Source organism: Amblyomma maculatum, chromosome 11, assembly GCF_055883805.1.
Source record: "Amblyomma maculatum isolate TAMU_Amacu chromosome 11, ASM5588380v1, whole genome shotgun sequence".
NCBI lineage: Eukaryota > Metazoa > Arthropoda > Arachnida > Ixodida > Ixodidae > Amblyomma > Amblyomma maculatum.
The window spans coordinates 14,978,838-14,998,671 of NC_139354.1; the positions used below are offsets into that span (position 1 = coordinate 14,978,838).

The window sequence follows — 19,834 nt, forward strand, 5'->3', positions numbered from 1 at the left end:
CATAACCATAGTGTCGACACCTCAGAGATTAGGCCGCCATCTGACGTCCATCGAGCAACATCAGCAGCATCATCAGTGTTGTATGGTCTTAACACCGTGTATCTCGGCACGCGACCAAAGATTTTTACCGAAGTTGCAGTACATCACAAACTGATTAAGTTCGAAGTGGACTCTGGCGCAGCGTGTACTCTGGTCAGTCAGGACACATTCCAAACTTTGCGGCCATCAGATGCACCACCCTTCTAACAAGACGACACGCACCTGCGGACGTGGTCAGGATAGAACCTGCCACTATCGGGCTCTGCCAACGTGCTGGTCAATCATAACGGCCAGACCCATATGCTACCTCTGCTTGTTCTGAAGGGCTTGGGATCAAGCCTTCTAGGGAGGAACTGGTTTTCCCCATTAAGGGTGGCGACATGCGGCATACACCAGACGCCGAGCCACAACGTGATTAAACAATTGCAAGAGAAATATGGACGAGTATTCTCAGAAGAAATTCTAGGAATTCTTTGCGCGCTGGGAGGGAACGATGAATTGTGCGCAGGAACAAGAGCAGCAAAAAAAAAAAAAAAAAAAAGAAAGAAAGAAAGAAAGAAAGAAAGACCTCCGTCCGTGCGCTTTGTGAGTGCCACGGGGGCAAAAGGAAAAAATGAACAGATGCAACCGCTCGCGTGGGGGTGGCTTGGGAGACATGAGGGAGGCGGGTATAGAGCACTATAAGGCGCGTAAATGTGACGTGATATCCTGTTTAGTCAAAGCTTTCACAGGAGCCCGCTAGGTGCGGCGATTTGAGAAATATTCATTAAAGTACTTACTTTCCGCTCATTTCTGTTCATAAAGTGGATTGTTTTGGTCACTCCCAATGCGACAGCATATAGCATTCATTTATTACGAAAAAGCATTTGACTCAGTTGAAACCTCGGCGGTGATGCAGGCATTGCGAAATCAGGGGGTAGATGAGCCGTACGTGAAAGTGCTGGAAGATATATATATATATAGTGGCTGCACAGCAACCATAGTTCTGCATAAAGAAAGTAACAAAATTTCCATGAAGAAAGGTGTTGGCAAGGAGACACGATCTCCCCAGTACGATTCACAGCTTGCTTAGAGGAAGTATTCAGAGACTGGAGTGGGAGCAGTTAGGGATAAGGGTAGATGGAGAATACCCCAATAATCTGCTATTTGCTGATGACATTGCCTTGCTAATTAAGTCACTCAGGAGATGAACTGCAAATATTGATTGGTGACCTAGACAGGAATAGAAGAAAGGTAGGCTTGAAAATCAATATGCAGAAGACTAAGGTACTGTTCAACAGCCTCGGGAAGGAACAGCAGTTTACGTTAGAAAGCGAAGCACTGGAAGTAGTAGGCGAATATGTCTACTTAGGACAGGTAGTAACCGCAGATCCGGACCATGAAAAGGAAATAACGAGAAGAATAAGATTGGGATGGAGCGCATTTGGCAAGCACTCGCAGAGTATGACTAGCAGCTTACCGGTATCGCTCAAGAGGAAAGTATACAACAGTTGCATCTTTCCTGTACTCACCTATGGGGCTAAAACGTGGAAGCTAACCAAGAGGGTTGTACGTAAGTTGAGGACAACCAAGAGGGCTATGGAACAAAAATGGTAGGGGTAACATTAAGAGATAGGAAGCGTGCAGAGTGGGTCAGAGAAATAAAACAAGTTACTGACATTCTAGCGGAAATCAAGAAGAAATGGGCATGGGCAGGACATGTAGTGCGAACAGAGGATAACCGATGATCGCCTAGGGCAACAAACTGGATGCCAAGGGAAGGAAAATGTAGCAGGGGGCGGCAGAAAGTTATGGGGGCGAATGAGGTTAAGAAGTTCGCTGGGGTCAAGTGGATGCAGCTAGCACAGAACCGGGTTAATTGGAGAAATATGGGAGAAGCCTTCGCACTGCTAAAGTGAGCGAGAGCACTGCAGTGGGTATAGTCAGGCTGATGATGATGATGAACCAGAGCTAAATCACAACTAATTTTTTCTCTTTAAAGATGAGGTATGACATCATTCGCAGTGTTATTTCGCTGCTGTTCAGTGCGTCGCTAACAGCAAAATATTAATGGCAATTTAGTGCAGGGATTTGTCACAGCAAACATATTGTGATGCAGCTGTAGCCATACAAATGAAGTGTGCTTTAATTAGAAAATATTTTTTTTTTTCACATTTTTCGAAATGCTCTGCTTAGGAACAACAAATTCTTTTCTCGGTGGTTCATTTTTCATTTAAACTAGCTTCCTACATTCTTCTACGAAAGGGGAAAAAATGTAAGAGTGTTTATACCAGAGAAATCGCAAGCTGCATCACGTAAAACACTGAAACAACCTACACATGTCATTTTGTTCAGAACATATTTATTAGAAAAATTGGGAAAATAACACGATAATGCATTAACTACTTGATGCCATAGATAGGTCAACTGAGCAAGTATCTCGCATTGAGAGAGAAGTCTCTTATTCAGGCTATCATATTGGTTTAATATTACGTTATAACAAGTTGAAGGTTTACCTTTGAATTAAATGCATACAACAGGCAAAGACGAAAGCATGCAACCGAATAAACTATATCGTACGTAACAGCACCTTATTTTCAGCCGAGTTCGCCCAGAACTGTGAGCATTTGGGGGATCTCAATTAAATCATTTAACTCCCCAAATCCTACCTCATCCTCCACTCTGATTTCGCTTGTCTTCATTTTACTCTGGTTTTGCAGGTATATCGGCGAAGGAATTATTCGGATCGTCTACGCTTAGGCGTGCTAGGACCTGAAGGAGAGGGCAGTAAAGCAGTTAAGGCCAAACGCATTCGTTCTTGTTTGGCTTTCTCACTCTCCATCTTCGAAAGCCTGTCCTTCAGCTCGTCGATCTGCCTTTGCGCTACTTGTTCTCTTTCCTTTATCTGCTTCTCCTCTTTTTCTTTCTCAGCCCTTCTGTCATTCTCCCTCCTTCTTTCATCGGCTCTCTCCCTATCCCATTGCTCCTGTCTTTTTCTCTCTATCTCTCTCTCCATTGCCCATTGTGCTTCTCTCCTTCTTTCATATTCTCTCTCCATATTTCGTTGCTTCTCTCTTTCTCTCTCAATCGCTCTCTCCATGTTTCTCTGCGCTTCCCTCTTTCTCTCCTCTTCTCTTTCTCGTTCCCGCTTCTCCTCGTTTGCCCTCTCTCTCTGGATAAAGAGCTCTTCGTCCTTGTAGAGGCGAGCGAAATGGGCTTGAAGTTCCTGCAACAAAAAAAAAAAAAAAAAAAGAGTTATTTGGATCTATCCCCTTCGACGTGGAAGTCTCGTAATGCAGCCATTTGGGCTACTTTGTACACACCGTTTTATAGTTTTATCATGGGCGCTGCCGGATGGATGGATGGAATATAGGAGCGTCCCCTTTGAAACGGGCTGGTAGCAGTAGCTATCATGCTCATTTTTCTCCCTATGTCTTAATTATTTATTTAGACTGGTTAACTAAACCATCATTCTATCTATTAAATTTTTGTTTCTACATTACTAACATTATGTCACTTCTCTGCTTTTAAACCACCAATCTTCCAGTCGTTTTTTTGCTAGTGTTCACCGCCGGTTTATTCACCCCGCCACTGGTATCTCTAAACCCCAGAGCTTCAGGAACAGTGATTGCGCCTGCATCAACTTCCGGATGGATACCATTACATTCGAGTATAATATGGTCAATTGTTTCACTGGAGTTACCACATACAGCACATGCGTCATCTCCATTGTTAAATTTCTTTTTGTAGCTACGTGTTCTAAGGCACCCTGATCTAGCTTCAAAAAGTAGGGCACTACCTCCTGAGTTATCAAAGAAATCTTTCCGGGTCTGCATTTTCCAATTTCGATATAATTCCACACTCTGTTTCTTTTCCATCGAATTTATCCAATTTTTACCTTCTGCGTTTTTCACCTGTTGCTTAATGCTCTTCATTTATCCGTCCTTGTGACTAGCATACTTACTAGTTAGTTTCCTAGTTCTTTTCCTCCATTGTGAGTCAACGCTTTTTAAGTACAGGTATTTAAATACTTTAGCTGCCCATCTGTTACTGTCTAATTTCCTCAGGCGTTCCTCATATAATATTTTACTCTGAGCTTCCCGTACTTCGAAAGATGTCCAGCCCATATCTCCTTGTACCGCCTCATTTGTAGTTTTGCCGTGGGCACCTAGTGCTAATCGTCCAACGGATCTCTGATTTATTTCTAAAGTCGACTGTACCTCTGATTTTAGGCACAAAACTACATTTCCGAAAGTAAGCCCGGGCCCCATAATTCTTTCCAAATACCCCTCAAAACCTGTTGTATCCCCACAATGCCCTATGCTTCATTATCCCAGAATTTCTTCGCCCTTTGGCCTTAAGTGATTGCTCATGCTTTCCATTGTATGCCAATCCTTCATTTACCCATACCCCGAGATATTTATATTCTGTTATTCTGGGTATTTCATGGCCTTATATTTTAAGACCCTGATCAGTTGAGCCGTTGAAAATCATCATACCCGACTTAAATGCGCTAAAACTGAAGTCTAGAGCGTCCCCTTCATCTTCCCCACAGCAGCTTTTAGGATCCGTTAATTTTTTAAATTAACAAGAACTTCTTTTTTGCCGCATGCGTTAGCGTAACGGGCAGCGCATACTGGTAACAGACATACAGCGCGAGTTGGTCGCCCAACTTAGAGGCGTGACGTCATAACACCTGTGGCGCTCCTGGCGGAGAGAGCGGGAGTTAGGCCACCGTTCATGCGCACCGCCGTCTCTCACCGACGGCGCGAGTTGGCCGCCCAGCTTTGAGGCGTGACGTCACACAGAGATCATGCGAAAGGTCATTTCATGTGCACCGCCGTCGCATCGCAAATGCTTGAAAGTGAAAGTAGTATTGCTTTCGCGATAAAAAAAAAATTCAGAGGCACTTTGAATCACTAAACTGCGATGAGGCGAAAGCCTCTATCGCGCTGTGGTCCGAAGCCCTCCACTACGGCACCTCTTTTTCTATGTTTTCACTCTCAACTTCGCGATGACGCGATAGCGTAAGGTACGAGTGCCAGGCAACATATAAAGCCCCGCTTTAACCAAGCCGTATAAACGCGACTGCGTAGCCTAAGGATAATGTGAATGCAAGTGTTTTGGCAGGCTGATTGGGATATCACCCTCCAATATGAAAGGAGAGGCCCGCGTTGGCAGCTCCTGCTAAACATAATGTCAGGAAGCCGGGCAGTTAGTGCTCGGCCATGTCAGTCGCCTGCTACTGCCTCTCACGTCGTCGTCGTCTTCTTCGAGCCTTTGAGTATGAGCGTTAAAGGCGTTCACTTAAAAAGAACACAAAGAAAAAGATTGTCTGGTAGATACACTGAGCATAAGCGGAGTGCAACAAATATGCTCTGACAACAGGAGGTTTTTAGATTGGAAACACTCGTTGGACCGTGGATACCCTTGATAACGAACTACCATTCAACAGTATCACACTACGCTCGATGTTATGGGCAAAAGCGCTAATCCTGGTGATTTTAATTGAAGAACACTGAAATGCTACTTGCACTAATATTCTAATGAAAGAAACCCATAGAGATTGTCCTTGTGAGCAATCGAGCTAAATTTAAAAGTTTTGCGTGGAGACAAGTATTTACAAATAATATATATATATATATGAAGGAAAGAAGCCAACAGTCGCCGAGGCCAAGGAAAGCATTGGGGATTGTATTTTGTCTTATTTTTTTTTAATTTTTACTTCGATAATCACATAAATTAGTAATGTAATCTGTTCAGGGGAAAGATAATTAAACACAAAGTAGAAGAAAAAACAACGTGCCGATGGTGGGATCCGAACCCACGACCTCCGAATATCGCGTCCGGTGCTCTCTCTCTCTCTCTCTCTCTCTCTCTATATATATATATATATATATATATATATTTAAATTGCCCCTGGCGACCGCTCGCAACCGATTTGGGCGACACATCCTAACGCGCAAAACCGCCCCAATTAGGGCGTACTGAGCGTGCCCCTTAATTGGACCTCACAAGATACGCGAGCGGGCGGGCGGGCGGGCGGGCGGGAAGGGACGGGACGGGACGTGGTGGAGCATCGTCGCGACTTGTTTTCTTCTTCCTTATTCTTGAAAGTCGGTGTGCGAAGAGTTGAAGGGGGAGAGGAGGAGCATCATTTTCACCGCCGATATGTTCGAAGCTCATAAACTTTCTACCTTTCTAGCGGAGAGGATTGATGGGATTCCTTTTGCTGGTGCGCGCTTTCTCGCATTAGTAATGTCGCTCCTTTCTTCGTTCCTAGTATTCGCGCCAAATTTTCAATAAGCTCAATTATCGGAGCACTGCCAAAATCTCAGTAACTAAAGAGGCGGCTGGTTGTATACGGTGGCGTTGCTGTTCTTTATTGAAACTAGTTGCTTTTAGAGAGCACTACGCAAGATGCGATGAAAGCAGCCTGATGCCTACAGTCAGTACTGCGTTTTTCCTTTGTGCCCTAACAAAGTCTGTGATTGTGCTGCGGCAGTTTTACGGGAGCTTCACATCTTTCCTGAACATGTACAACCTACAACTCCTCTTGTGCCTCGTTAAAGCTTCGATGGCGCAACAATGATGGAGGAATACGAAGAGAGCTTGCCTTTTCCAGAGCCTCTAGATGACGCTGAACGACTGCTTCACCGCTCATCTTAGGGGTTTTCCTGAACAACTCTTTTGCTTGTGCCATTGCAGCCAAATGAGCCTGTAGGAGTCTCTCCAGGTTTCCATGGGGCCTCTGAAAGGAGCGATGCGTTTTATTCGGAGAAATAGTTAGGTGCAGTTTCGCAATTAACCTTTTCCATGCTTTCCATGTAAAGCCGAGTTGCTTTTCTTTTGGCAGCCATGTTGCTCGCTTCAGCTGTCACCTAGAAGGGAAGGTTTACATGCCTGTATTCATTTTATCCTGAGGGTACATATACATATACATTTCAGAGAGGAGGAGGTGCGAATATTTAAAACAATAAGGGTGAATATTGATAATAGCCGACAAAATAACATTTAGACTGCAAAGAACAGGATCAAACAAACAGAAAGATCACAGAACAAACAAACGCAAGCAGTGAGGTGCAGTAGGTCGCAAAGAATGAAATCGAACAACAAGCAGACAAGTCACGTAACTCCTAAATGCAAATAAAATGAGGGGTAGACACTAGAGTAATACGTTAGTGATCGCGTTTTTGAAATTTTCTGTGTTATTTATCGGTGCGCAGGTTAAATGTAGGCTATCCCAATCGTTACTTGTCTAAATAAAGATTGAGTGTAAGTGTTGATGTTTGACAGCGTGGTTTGCCGACTTGTGCGTGTGATCGCGGCGAGAGGGCCAGTTTTCTGAAGAAGTAACGGTTTGTTTGTGTGCGTGTGTGTGTGTGTGTTTGTGCGTGTGTGCGTGTGTGTGTGTGTGTGTGTGTGTGTGTGTGTGTGTGTGTGTGTGTGTGTGTGTGTGTGTGTGTGTGTGTGTGTGTGTGTGTGTGTGTGTGTGTGTGTGTGTGTGTGTGTGTGTGTGTGTGTGTGTGTGTGTGTTAAAGAACTCGTGTTCCTACCTGCAGCATTGATTTCGGCTCTGGCAACTGTCCTCCACGGAAAGCTTCAGCATAGGCCTGCAAAGATAAACAGGTGCAACATCTGTTCCACAGTTCAAAATCTGCTTACCCTGAAATAGTCCAATAGCTCGTGGCAAGTGATCTTTTCACCGTTGACTTTCTTCACCACAAGGTTTTCTGGAGCCAGGAGCCATGGTAATAATTCCTGAAGCTTCTCCTGGAACTTGGGGTGAATATCCACTAGACGGCCATCGAACGCCTGGTTCATCTCCGCCTATGACGCAATTATTACGGTTATGTGCTGTCATAGTCAAAATCACATTGTGAACAAAAAACAAAAAAGGGCAAAAACACTTTGTAACCATTTCAAAAAGGAATAGAAGACCATTTCAAAAAGAAATAGAAGTATGGAACGTTAACGAATTGTGTCTACAAACTAATCAAGATTCAGATGCTTGCAAAATTGCCTATGGCGCCAACCGATAGTTGGCAATAATAATCGTTGCAATATGCTTTTAACCATCAAGATATTGTGGTAAATTTTCTTTCGTTGATCTTGTGGCCCTGGAGTAAGCAATGAAGCGGCCTATCAACTCAGCAATGAGCTGGTTTATAACGAAACTATAGTCGTCCAACGGCTGAAGATGCCCCGGGTAAGGTACCAATTTTGCAACACCAATTACAGCACAACAGGTCTGATGCTTCCTTGATTTCGTGGTGTGGCAAAATAAAGGTAATAAATTGCGACATTGCAACGGCTAAGCAAATGATTTCCAGGAATAAAATAAGTGAAAATTATTAACCAAAAAGAAAATAAAGATAGGATTAGTGTATAAAATCGCGGAGCATAGCTCCTAATTCTTTTCTTTTTAGTTTCAAAACAATACCTTGTCTCCAGGCCGGGGCATGAGAAAGCATTCGACTTTCGAGAAACTTGAACAGATGTCTCGTCGCAGCGACTGCAAATCTTCGTGCTGTTTGTCTACCACCTCGAGGCGGTCCTTCAGGACAGTGCAGCCACCTTCTACTCCATAGTCAGCCTCGTACGGAAACGCCCAGTCCCGCACAAGAAACACAAGCCTCTGGAATGGTTCGTTTCTCGCACCCTGCAACAAAAGAAAGTTTTATCAAAGAAAAATTAAACCCGTTGCTTTAATAGGGGCATCTATGAATACCTCTTGAGCCAACTTTCCATATTCAGCGAAGAACTGCAGGTGTTGGAGTTGATCCTCTTGGATGTTTCGCAAGACATTGTAAACTTGTACTGAACTCGCCATGATGCTCAAAGCGAAGACGGTTGTGCAGTCCTTGACCGTGGAGTTACAGTCGAAAGACCCTTGGGTGTCCATCAACAACACAGCGACCTCCTCACCTTGTGGTGTGGTCATCTGTGAAGATAACATTTATGTCTCACCCCATCCATGTAAAATATGTCGTTCCCTGATAATATAACCAGATCCATGAAAAATGTGCCCAACTTACTAGAAAGACTTCATCCCAAAGCAGAATTCCAGTTGTGTGCGGCTTGCTGCCGTGTTTCCATTCGAAGCCGTCAAGTGGGGCATTCTGATCGTCAAGCCAATCACTGCGGCAGTTGTTTCGCAGGTAGCGCAGAAAGAAGCTGAGCATGAAGGACTTTCCCTGGCGGTAAGCACCGGCCACTGAGATCACCACTACAGGCTTGTCCTTTACTCGGTCATTGAGAAGAATAGCCTCTAATTGAGCGTCATCGAGATCGAAACTGTGGTCTTCATTGATGCGGAGAATCTGGACCGCTTTTCCGCTGTCGCCGAAAGCTGGCATCGCGTCCCTCAAGACAAAATAATTTGATGTGCCTGTCAACTTGTAGAGCGCATGTAGAGGGTGGATATGGCAACCAACTCTACTACTGCAGCAAACGTTGATGGAGACGTACTAACCAGCACTGGGCGAGCGTGGGAGCGGAATGGAGCAAGGTGAGCGATAGAGAGTAAGGGGGGATAGAAAGGAGGGTTTGTGGAGGGCCGCTAACAGCAGCACCGCTTCTAGGGTGAAAAAGAGAAGGGGAAGAGAGAGTATGCCCGCCGTGCGAACATCGGTGATGTTTTGTCGGATGCGTGAGGATCAAAAGCACATATAGACTTGCGCTGCTGACTTGGCGCCACTGCACGCCCTTCCGCCGAAAGAAAAAAGACAAAACGATCACTGCATGGGCCAGCTCAGCCGCCAGCGAATGCGACGAGCCGAAGGTATGCCGACGCCGCGGAGGCATGATGCTCGAGGCAGGCTGTCGACGCTGGCGTGAACCGCACGAGCGCTCTCTCCCGATTCTCGTGTTCCGTCATGGAGGAAGGAAAGAACTTAGGAGAGGTCCTGACGTCATTTTTTTGAAGCCGGCGCGGCCACACCGCGACCGGACGCTGCAACGTCTCTCCTCCTCCTCCTCCTCTCTTTCTCCGCGACGCTCACGTACCTAGGGCCCTTAGCAACGCTGTTGCTAGTGGCCCGAGTTTTCATGGCCACAGCGTCGCCGTTGCTAATGGCCCGACTTGGCTAACCCTTAACTTTGACGTCACTTACGCCACACTTTCTCCAATGCATTGGGAAGAGCAAGGGCCTCTCCTAAGTTGTTTCCGTTTTCCATGTGTTCTGTACACACGGATTACGAAGGGGATTGGTCGTCGTGGCCCCGAGATATGGTGTGCTTTTTTACCTGCTAGCGAATTACGAATCCTTCTATGGCGTATGTGGTTGTTAGGCTTCTACTTTCTAGTCGCTTACATAAAATGTTTATTTTACATTGATCAACACACACACACACACACACACACACACACACACACACACACACACACACACACACACACACACACACACACACACACACACACACACACACACACACACACACACACACACACACACACACACACACACACACACACACACACACACACACACACACACACACACACACACACACACACACACACACACACACACACACACACACACACGCCCCGCCGGGGTTGCGCAGTGGTTACGGCGCTCCACCACTGTTCCCAATGACGCGGGTTCAAATCCCGGCCTCGGCGGCCGCTTTCCGATGGAGGCGAAAAGCAAGGCGCCGTGTGCTGTGCGATGTCAGTGCACGTTAAAGAACCCCAGGTGGTCGAAATTTCCGGAGCCCTCCACTACGGCGTCTCTCATAGCCTGAGTCGCTTTGGAACGGTAACCCCCCCACACCCCATTCTCCAACGCTTTCGCTTTCTCTATAGTGCCAGTGATTCTCTGTATCCATCTCATAACAAGCGCCTCGTTTTGCCTACGTGTTTTTGCTGGTTAGCAATCTTTTTATTGTATTTGGTTCATTAGTTATTAGTTTCTTTCGTGATGCTACCCTCGCTGCCCTTACCTACCGCTTGACGCCCGCATGGGCCAGTTTATCCTCCTGAAAAAAAAAAAAAAAAAAAAAAAAGCAAACGTCGGCAGCCCCCTCGTCATCCGCGTTGGGCCTCGCGAGTCGCTTCGCTTCCGATGGGCAGTTATATGACACGCCTGGAGGTGGAGCCCACGAAAGGATTCGAAGCTGGCGCCTCTAAGCGCCTGGCTGCTGTTCAATGCCAGATGGCCCATGCGTCCGTCCTACGAGGCGAGGCGAATGCAAGCAGTGCAGACACGCCGGCGCCAGTCGGTTCCCTCGGTTACTTGAGACACCTCGCGGCACTGACCGCGCAGCTGCGGGATATGGTTTGCCGGCTCCGAAAACTTCAGCCTTTGTTCTGAAAGCACGTGCGAGCTTCACGATTCGGCTCTACCACCAGATTCGTTTTTCATGCCTGTTGCTCAGGGGATGGGAAGTCTGCACACTACGCGCTGACTAGAACAAGAAAATGAGAAGCACGGCACCTGTGGTGTTCAGTTCTTGACGAAGTCAATGCTGCGCAACTGTATTTGCAGACAAAAAGATTATGCCTCAAGTTTGCGGTCACAGTTCGCGCGTTCCAGTTCGTAGTGGAGCGGGAGAGGGACCGCGGAACATCCAAAATTTTGCACATTGTACACAATGCATTCCAGCCGGGAAATTTCGCGAATTCGTATAATCCCGAAATTCGTATTACCAAAATGGTATTTATATACGTCAGTTCTTGATTGTACTTTCGCCTTGAACTCTTTGCGCGAATGTCCGCTTTTGAAATAACCGTTACGCGCTTACGCACCGGGTGCGGTGACCCTAGCGACGCCACTGTTTCGACCGTCGTTCTCAGCTATCAGCGTTTGCTGCTTCTATTTGGTTTCGTTTTTAATGAGAGCGGAACGAAGGAACCCATTTCGAAAATATTCATTGCTGGTGGCACTTTGCTAGAAAAGAAGTTCCAAAGTTTGTTTGATACCCGGGAGCGCACGTGCATAGGTAATTTGTTTATTTATTTACTCTCAAGGCCGAGGCATTACAGAAGGTAGGGGGGGGTCGTTACCATCATACATGGCAAAATTACTTTTGAAAAGGAATTAAATTACATTACTAATTACTTCGCTGAAAATCGCAGAAAAGTAATTAAATTAAACTACTCATTACTGCTCGCCAAAAGTAATGAAATTACATCACAATTACTTCTGCTGAGTAATTAAATTACTTTGAAATTACTTTCTAGTTTCCACAAATGCAAAAACTAAGTAAAGCTATTAAACAAAACAACAACTTGTTCTCCAGAGTATTCTAGTTGACTATAGTTCTGCTCAATTCTGTCTCCTTTTGCCAATCCGTTACGCTGGCTTCGGATTGCAGCACGTCGTTCCTGCTTTCGCGCACTCTACTTTGTTGTCAATTGAAGGAGTGATGGCGCACTTTAGTAAACGTAATTTCGAAAGGAATTAATTACTTTGCTGCGAAATTACTACCAAAAAGTAATTCACTACATTACTAAATTACCAAACCGAAAAAGTAATTTATTACATTACAAATTACCGAAAAAGTAATTAAATTACAGTAATTTCATTACTGTAATTCAATTACTGCCATGTCTGGTTACCATGCCCTATGCGCCGAAAGGGACGTAAGCTCAAAGGTTTCGAGGCGAATATGAAGATGGTGATTTATGCTGCTGGGGTATTGCTCGCTGCCTTACTATACATTTATGTCTTCCTTTTCTTGCCTTGAAACAAAATCATAGACAAGAACTGCTCTTGGGAACCCACGCTCGGTACTTTGCATTATTAGCTGCCCTGACGCTGGCAGTGAGCAATGCGCAAAGAATGGAGCGAGTGAACGCCAGATGAAGCCGGTGTCTTTACGCTGCCACGATTGCGCCATAAAATAGCCGCATTTTCTTTACTTCACACTCGTGGCTGGTTATATACGCATACCAGCAGATGCTGGTTTTAAACGGCGCAGTATATTGATTCGTCGACCGAATAATTACGTTTTCTTCAATTTTTAAACCAAGAAGAGGGCGCGCTGAATTTTTTTTTTTAATGGAACACCGCGCGACACATTAGTGAATATTTTTATGCTTTCGATAATTCAGCGTATTTAGCGATCTTCTGAACCTGTTCTCACAGAATGGGTGGCAGCAGAGGTGGCCCGAAACGCAATAATACACAGGGGAGTATGACAAGTGGCTCGAACCTCTCGAGTGCTATTCCACCTTGTGTGCCGTACAAGCGGACGACGACAGGAGAAGATCGGAGTGGCCTGATATACGAGATGTAATGGAAGGCAATCAAGATCAGAGCTGTTATACACAAGGACACGCGACTGTGCCTTTAGATTTGGACTTTGGGTATACGCAGTGTGAGAGTGGCTAGACTGGCTGGCTTGCACCGGCTGGGGCCAAAGGTAACTAAAACGTCCTGGAGTCTGCTTTAGTGTCGTCTAAGAGAGCTGCCGGCACATGAATAGCTCATAGCAGTTCATAAACAAGCTCGGCACTCGTGCACGAAAGGTCTTCCACAAATTCCCATGGCGCGAACCCACTTGGCCAGTACAACTATTTATTCCTCTGTGTAAGTGGAGCTGCTGCAGTCTAAGTGGGGTGCGGACCACAGCGCGGACGATGAAAAAAGGAAGAGGAGAACACACACACACACACACACACACACACACACACACACACACACACACACACACACACACACACACACACACACACACACACACACACACACACACACACACACACACACACACACACACACACACACACACACACACACACACACACACACACACACACACACACACACACACACACACACACACACACACACACACACACACACACACACACACACACACACATATGCACGCACACAAGCCCAAACACACACACACACAAACACACGCATGCTGATATGCACACACACAAGCACACGCACACAAGCCCAAACACAAGCCCAAACACACAACAAAGAAGTACATTAGAATGAGTGCGATTAACATAAAAATAAGCATTTTTGAAATCAAAGAAGCCGTACAGTGCCTTGGGGTGACCTTTTCTTCAACTACGTCATAGGAACATCATGTAACCGATGTTGTCAAACAATTGGCTAGATAACTGGCATGATAGGTTGCATACGACGCATTCTTCCCGAGTCAAACTACTTCTTTATAACGCACTTTTTTATTCTTACATAAATTACTGCCACCTCGCATGGTGAACTGTAACACATTTCGGTCTCCGTAAGATTCAAACCTTAAAAGAATGATTCTTCGCTATGCCTTTTATGTTACTTATAGGTCACCCAGCAAAGGTCTCTTTGGGTGTTATAACAATCCTTAAGTTGTATTGATACCGGTTAGGCATTCATTTTAAAATAGAAATTAAATATAACTTAAATAATATTCCAAGATAGGCAAATCTGAAAGAGAAAACAACTTATTATTCCCTTAGACAGCCTGAAAACTGGATAGTGCCAACTGCACGCCTAAACTCCGGGCAAGAAAGCTTGCAACATACACTTCCTTACCTTTTGAATGTTTACCCCTCCGTAAGCTTTGGCTTCTTTAATAGCATCCATTGGATGGTGCGTAGCATGTATATAGAAGGTATAGCCGAATTTGTTTCGTGCTGACTTACACTACAATAACTGTCTTTGGGTCTGCGTTGTATATTTGATGCAAGAAAGTATCATACATTTGTTACAAACTTGTACTTTTTTTTTGGCGGTTTCTGTTCAGTTAGCCTTGAATTATATTGCACTGTACTTAGTTATCTGCTGTTCGTTTTTATCTTACTTTTCTCATTTTCTTCCCTTTCCTTCGTACAAGACGAAGCTAAATGAGTCGTCGTCGTTTGTCTGCTGCTGCTTTGCAAATAGGGACTGTGGCTCTGTCAAGCTGTTTTTTTTTTTACAGTTTCTTCTGCAGTTCCTCTGCCCATGTACTTCTGAGGCAGAAATTAATTAATTTATTATTATTATTATTATAGTATTATTATTATTATTATTAATTATAATACTATTATTATTATTATTATTATTATTATTATTATTATTATTATTATTATTATTATTATTATTATTATTATTATTATTATTATTATTAATAACCGCGTAAAGCGGTGCTTATGTGTTGGATCATTTGAATCGCAAGGCAAGAATAATGGTACCACCTTCATATGCCTGAATGTGGACTCGTAAAGAGACAGATTGATTTAATTCGTGAAGGATAAAGTACTTCCCAACTGAAATAGTGCTGCTCTCCAGAAAAAGAAAAGACTAGATGGTATGCTTTCTTTGGTTACGATGGCTGTCGACATCTTTTGAAAGTATAACATGACGAGCCCCGTTGCTCTAAATATATGCTTTCTAGCTCAATAGCACAATATTTCACATGAAACAGTCTGTTACAAGAGGCTCCCGTAGATGGCGCCAGCTGCACCAGCGACGCACACTCCGCTGTCGGAGCCGGAGCAGCAACCAGCCAGCCGCGAGCCACGCAAGCGATGCGCCCAGCGCACGGGCCAGACTATAGCCAGACGGTCGCCGTCCTCCTCACCCTCGCGTTAACACGGAGCCGGCTACTCGGATTCCACGGCGTCTCCTCTTGAACTGGCAGTGTTGCCATTTTAGCGGATTTCCCGCTAAATTTAGCGGTTTTTTAAGCCTTGGCGGGAAAATTTTGAATTTAGCGGCTAGCGGTTTTTTTAGCGGATTATGAATCTTTATTTGGCGGGTCTCGTTGTTTTGGTGGATTTCAAGCTTTTTCAGCAGATTTTTAGTGGATCTGAACGAAATGTTAAGTTCTGTTATTCTTCTCGGTTTAAAAGATGCCTGCAGGTTATGGGCGAGAAATTACGGGGGTGATCTGAAACAGCGGCAGCCGCGCCTGGTCTTTCGCGCGATGCAGTTTGGTTGGCGTGGGCAGTTATATGATACGCCTGGGGTAGTGCCCCCTGCGTATATATTCGCTTCTGCTGCCTCTCTGCGCGCGACTGCTCTAAGGTGTCAAACGATCCCATGCATTGCCCCGAGCGCGCCGAGTGCGTCGACCCTGCGAGGCGCGCGGATATAAACACGTCGACGCCGATCGGTCCGCAGTTACTTGACACGCGTACCAGCTTCGCCTGCTTCGTAAAAGCGCAGGTTATTCTGCCGTAATGGTTCTCAAACACTCCACTTTCAACGCTATCTCTCACTGTGTTTTCCCCTTTCCTTGCTCTCACTGTTATATATGTGATCGATGCAAAATAAAAAGCAGTCCGTGCATTGTCTGTGGTTCTTGGCCAGAAGTCCCAGTTTGGCTACCCGGTGAACACGTGCAAGGGACATCATGCCAAAAACGCCGAAAGTGAAGTATGCTCAAAAGTTTAGAGACGAATGGCTTAAAGACCCCGACCTACGCAGCTGGCTTCTCTGCAAGGTAACATCCGATGGACTGAAGGTTGCCGAATGTAAGTTCTGCCGTTGCCAACTTGGATGCAAATACAACGATTTGAAGGCGCACAAGGACACAAAAAAGCACCAGAATGCTGCTAAAATATTTGGCCCGTCTCAAAAGCAGATTACTTTCTCCAAAAGAGCTGAAAGCGATGCAGCGAGCGCAGCAGAAGGCAAGGCGGCGTTGTTCATAGCTGAACATTGCAGCATCATCACTGCTGACCATCTCGCAGAATTCATCAAGCAATCATTCCCAGACAGTGCGGCTGCCCAAGGCTACCGAATGAAGAGAACTAAATGTGCTGCAGTGCTCAAAAATGTTCTCTACCCCCACTTTAAAGAAGACCTTGCATGTGATATTGGCAACAGCAAGTACAGCATCATTGTTGATGAATCAACCGATATTTCGGTGACAAAGTATTTGTCAGTTTGTGTGATTTACCACAGTGAAGAAACGTCATCAATAGTGACAACGTTTCTGTCCCTTTGCGTGCTAGAAACATGCGATGCGCGCGGCATTGTTGAGGCCATAAAATGTGCTCTGAAGGACCACAATATGAAACTAGAAAATTTGGTTGGAATCGGAACAGACAACGCAAGTGTGATGACAGGTGTGAACAACGGCGTTCATCAGCTGCTGAAAGCTGATGTGCCACACCTAGTTTTGATTCGCTGCGTCTGCCATTCGCTTCAACTGGCGACATCAGCCGCCGTGGCAGAAGGGCTCCCAAGAAGCTTAGACTACCTTGTTAGTGAGACTTACAATTGGTTTGCTAGGTCTTCGTCCCGGCAGCAAGCTTACAAGAAACTTTACGGCCTGCTAAATAGCGGGGAAGCGCCTTTAAAGATCGTGCAAGCTTGTTCGACCAGATGGCTTTCGATCGCGACAGCAGTGGAGCGAGTGTTGGACCAATGGGATGAGCTGAAGGTGCACTTCCAAACTGTTAGGCTGACGGAAAAATGCTACAACGCGGAAGTGCTGCACTCTATGTACTCTGACAACGCCAACAAAGCTTATTTGCTCTTCCTGAAGCCAATACTTCAGGATATCCAAAGAGTGAACAAGTCCTTTGAAGCTAAGAATGCAGACCAGACAAAGCTTCTGGACGACCTCGTACGACTTCTGTCTGCCCTCATCAAAAAAGTGGTGCTTCCAACTGTAAACATCGACATAATCACGACCAAAGTAGAGGACCATCTTGATCCAAAGCCGTACTTGGGCTATTTGTTTGAAAAACACATGCAGGAAATGAAGGAAGCGGGGTTTAATTCCGAAGATGAAGACATATTGCGAAAGCGATGCATCAAATTCCTGGTTTCTCTCATCGAGCAGATACGCCAGAGGCTTCCTAAGAACATTGAAACGTTAAAAAACGTGGGACAGTTGGCGGTTGAGAAAGCCTTGTCTGTGTTGAAGCCTTCACTAGTACCACTCATGGAAGCAGTAGGTGTACCGCCAGCCAAGATAGATGCGGCCGAAAGCCAATGGAAGAGCATCACAACTGTCCCTTGGACGAATACATCATCGACTGAGAACTTCTGGTGTGAAGTAAAAAATTATAGAGACTCTTCTGGCGAAAACCCGTTCAGTCAATTAGCGGACTTCGCTATATCAATGCTGGTGCTACCCTACTCCAACGCGGAAGTGGAAAGATCATTCAGCCAATTGAGCTTGCTGAAAACAAAACTACGAAACAGGCTCGCGCCAGCTACTGTGAACGCCATTATGGTGATCAGAGCGGGGCTGAAGAGGAAGAACAAAGGATGTTTTGATTATCAGCTGCCAGAAAGGGTTACCCGACTCATTGGGACTGATACCACTTACAGCGGACTGAGCGAGCCGTCTACATCAGGAAGTGCTGTGTGTCAGCCAGTTCTCCAGGTGGATGACGAGGATTCCGATGATGATACCGATTCGTTTGTGTTTTGACTGGTTTTGACTCTGCTTCAAGGCTTGCATAGCGTTGCTTTTGGCTAATGTTCTCTGGACACACCCTCATGTTCTGTTTGTAATTACGAGCAGTGTGATATGATATACGTACCCGTCTGGTGTAATCCTCATTTATATTTCAAGATGTTCATAATAAACCGGTGAAAAAATGCACATCTACCTTCTAGCAATTTACTGCGCACTACGCTTAAAAACGGTACAATTGCCGGCCTATTTAGTTTCTCTTGCATATGAGAAAAAAAATTGAGGAAAGAACGCTCGCTGAAAGGCATGAACAGTACTGTGTAGTGAGCTGCATTGGACGCTGGCCGGGAACTATATGCGCTACAATTAGTCCAAATATACGCTCGAAAAAAACCTTTTTTCTTTATTAGCCACATTTACGCGATACAATTTGCCAGCTCTTCGGCTCGGGGCTGCTTGTAATGCACGCACAAGCAGACGCTACTTCCGACGACGCTGCGTATTCTGGTTTCGCTTTTGCTTAGCGTGTTCTGCTGAAGGCTGTGGCACCGAATCATTACATTTCCTTCCATTTGTAAGCCATGCAGGAGGTCCAGTGCAAGTATTTTTAAATCCAGCACCGCTGTACATATTAGCGGTTATTTTGGTGGTTTTTCGAAAATATTTAGCGGGTTTTTAGCGGATTTTTGGGTCCTTTTGGCGGAATGCTGGCCACCAGAGGTGGCAACACTGTGAACTGCTACGCAGCAGACCCATCCCTGTATTCGATATAATCACACCTATGTAGCCCAGTCTCAAATAAAAAGTTAAGTAATTCCCATGTAAAAGAAGTCCTTAGTTCATTTAGTCATCCTTAGACAAATACAAAACAGAGAGTACTGCTCATTAAGGCATAAACCTTCGTCAATTCAAAACCCAGAATAAATAACCGTGGATGCTAGCTGTCGACCTGTTCCTTGGGAAGAAGAGCTTCGCCGGTACTACTACTAACAACATTTCCAGCACCACTTAATTGTTAGAGGAAGACAAAACAGTCTCTTTATTTGCGTGATTACATGGTAATTGCCCGTATAAAGTGACGTCATCCACACAAAGGTCATTAAAAAAAGTTGCTGGCCTGTCAGTGACGCCATAGGAACTTTACTGCGCGTTGCCAGTTTTATGGTAGGAAACGAAAACTATCCCTACTTGGTAGCGGAACTTTGATCATCATTTGCCGATGCAAATTAAGAGGCAAGCATCCAGAATATTGGGACTCCCGTGCCTGTTCCCGCCGCATGATCAGCAGGCTGGGAAAAGCGAGTGCATAATCGTCGCTAATGGGGCAGAATTTGGCTCAGTCGCTGCTTGTGTTAAACGTTCGCTCAGCGATAGTATTTGTCTTCTAGCATCTGCAGCTGGCCATAGAAACCACGTGGCATCTTAATAAGCAATGCCAGAGAGAGAAGGAGAGAGAAAGAACTTTATTTCGCAGAGGAATTCGGGC

At 45.2% G+C, this 19,834-nt stretch overlaps 1 protein-coding gene across 1 annotated transcript; it reads right to left on the reverse strand.

The window, feature by feature from the left end:
• Window positions 1-2,366: 2,366 nt before the first annotated feature.
• Window positions 2,367-9,507, reverse strand: LOC146172915 (atlastin-like). The gene is made up of 8 exons (XM_084583148.1): window positions 9,057-9,507; window positions 8,750-8,962; window positions 8,462-8,680; window positions 7,684-7,848; window positions 7,575-7,631; window positions 6,828-6,899; window positions 6,635-6,769; window positions 2,367-3,244 (listed from the first exon to the last, which is right to left on the reverse strand). The coding sequence occupies exons 1-8, from the start codon at window positions 9,375-9,377 to the stop codon at window positions 2,756-2,758; spliced, it is 1,671 nt and encodes a 556-aa protein (XP_084439274.1). The 5' UTR covers window positions 9,378-9,507; the 3' UTR covers window positions 2,367-2,755.
• Between the last annotated feature and the right edge of the window lie 10,327 nt (window positions 9,508-19,834).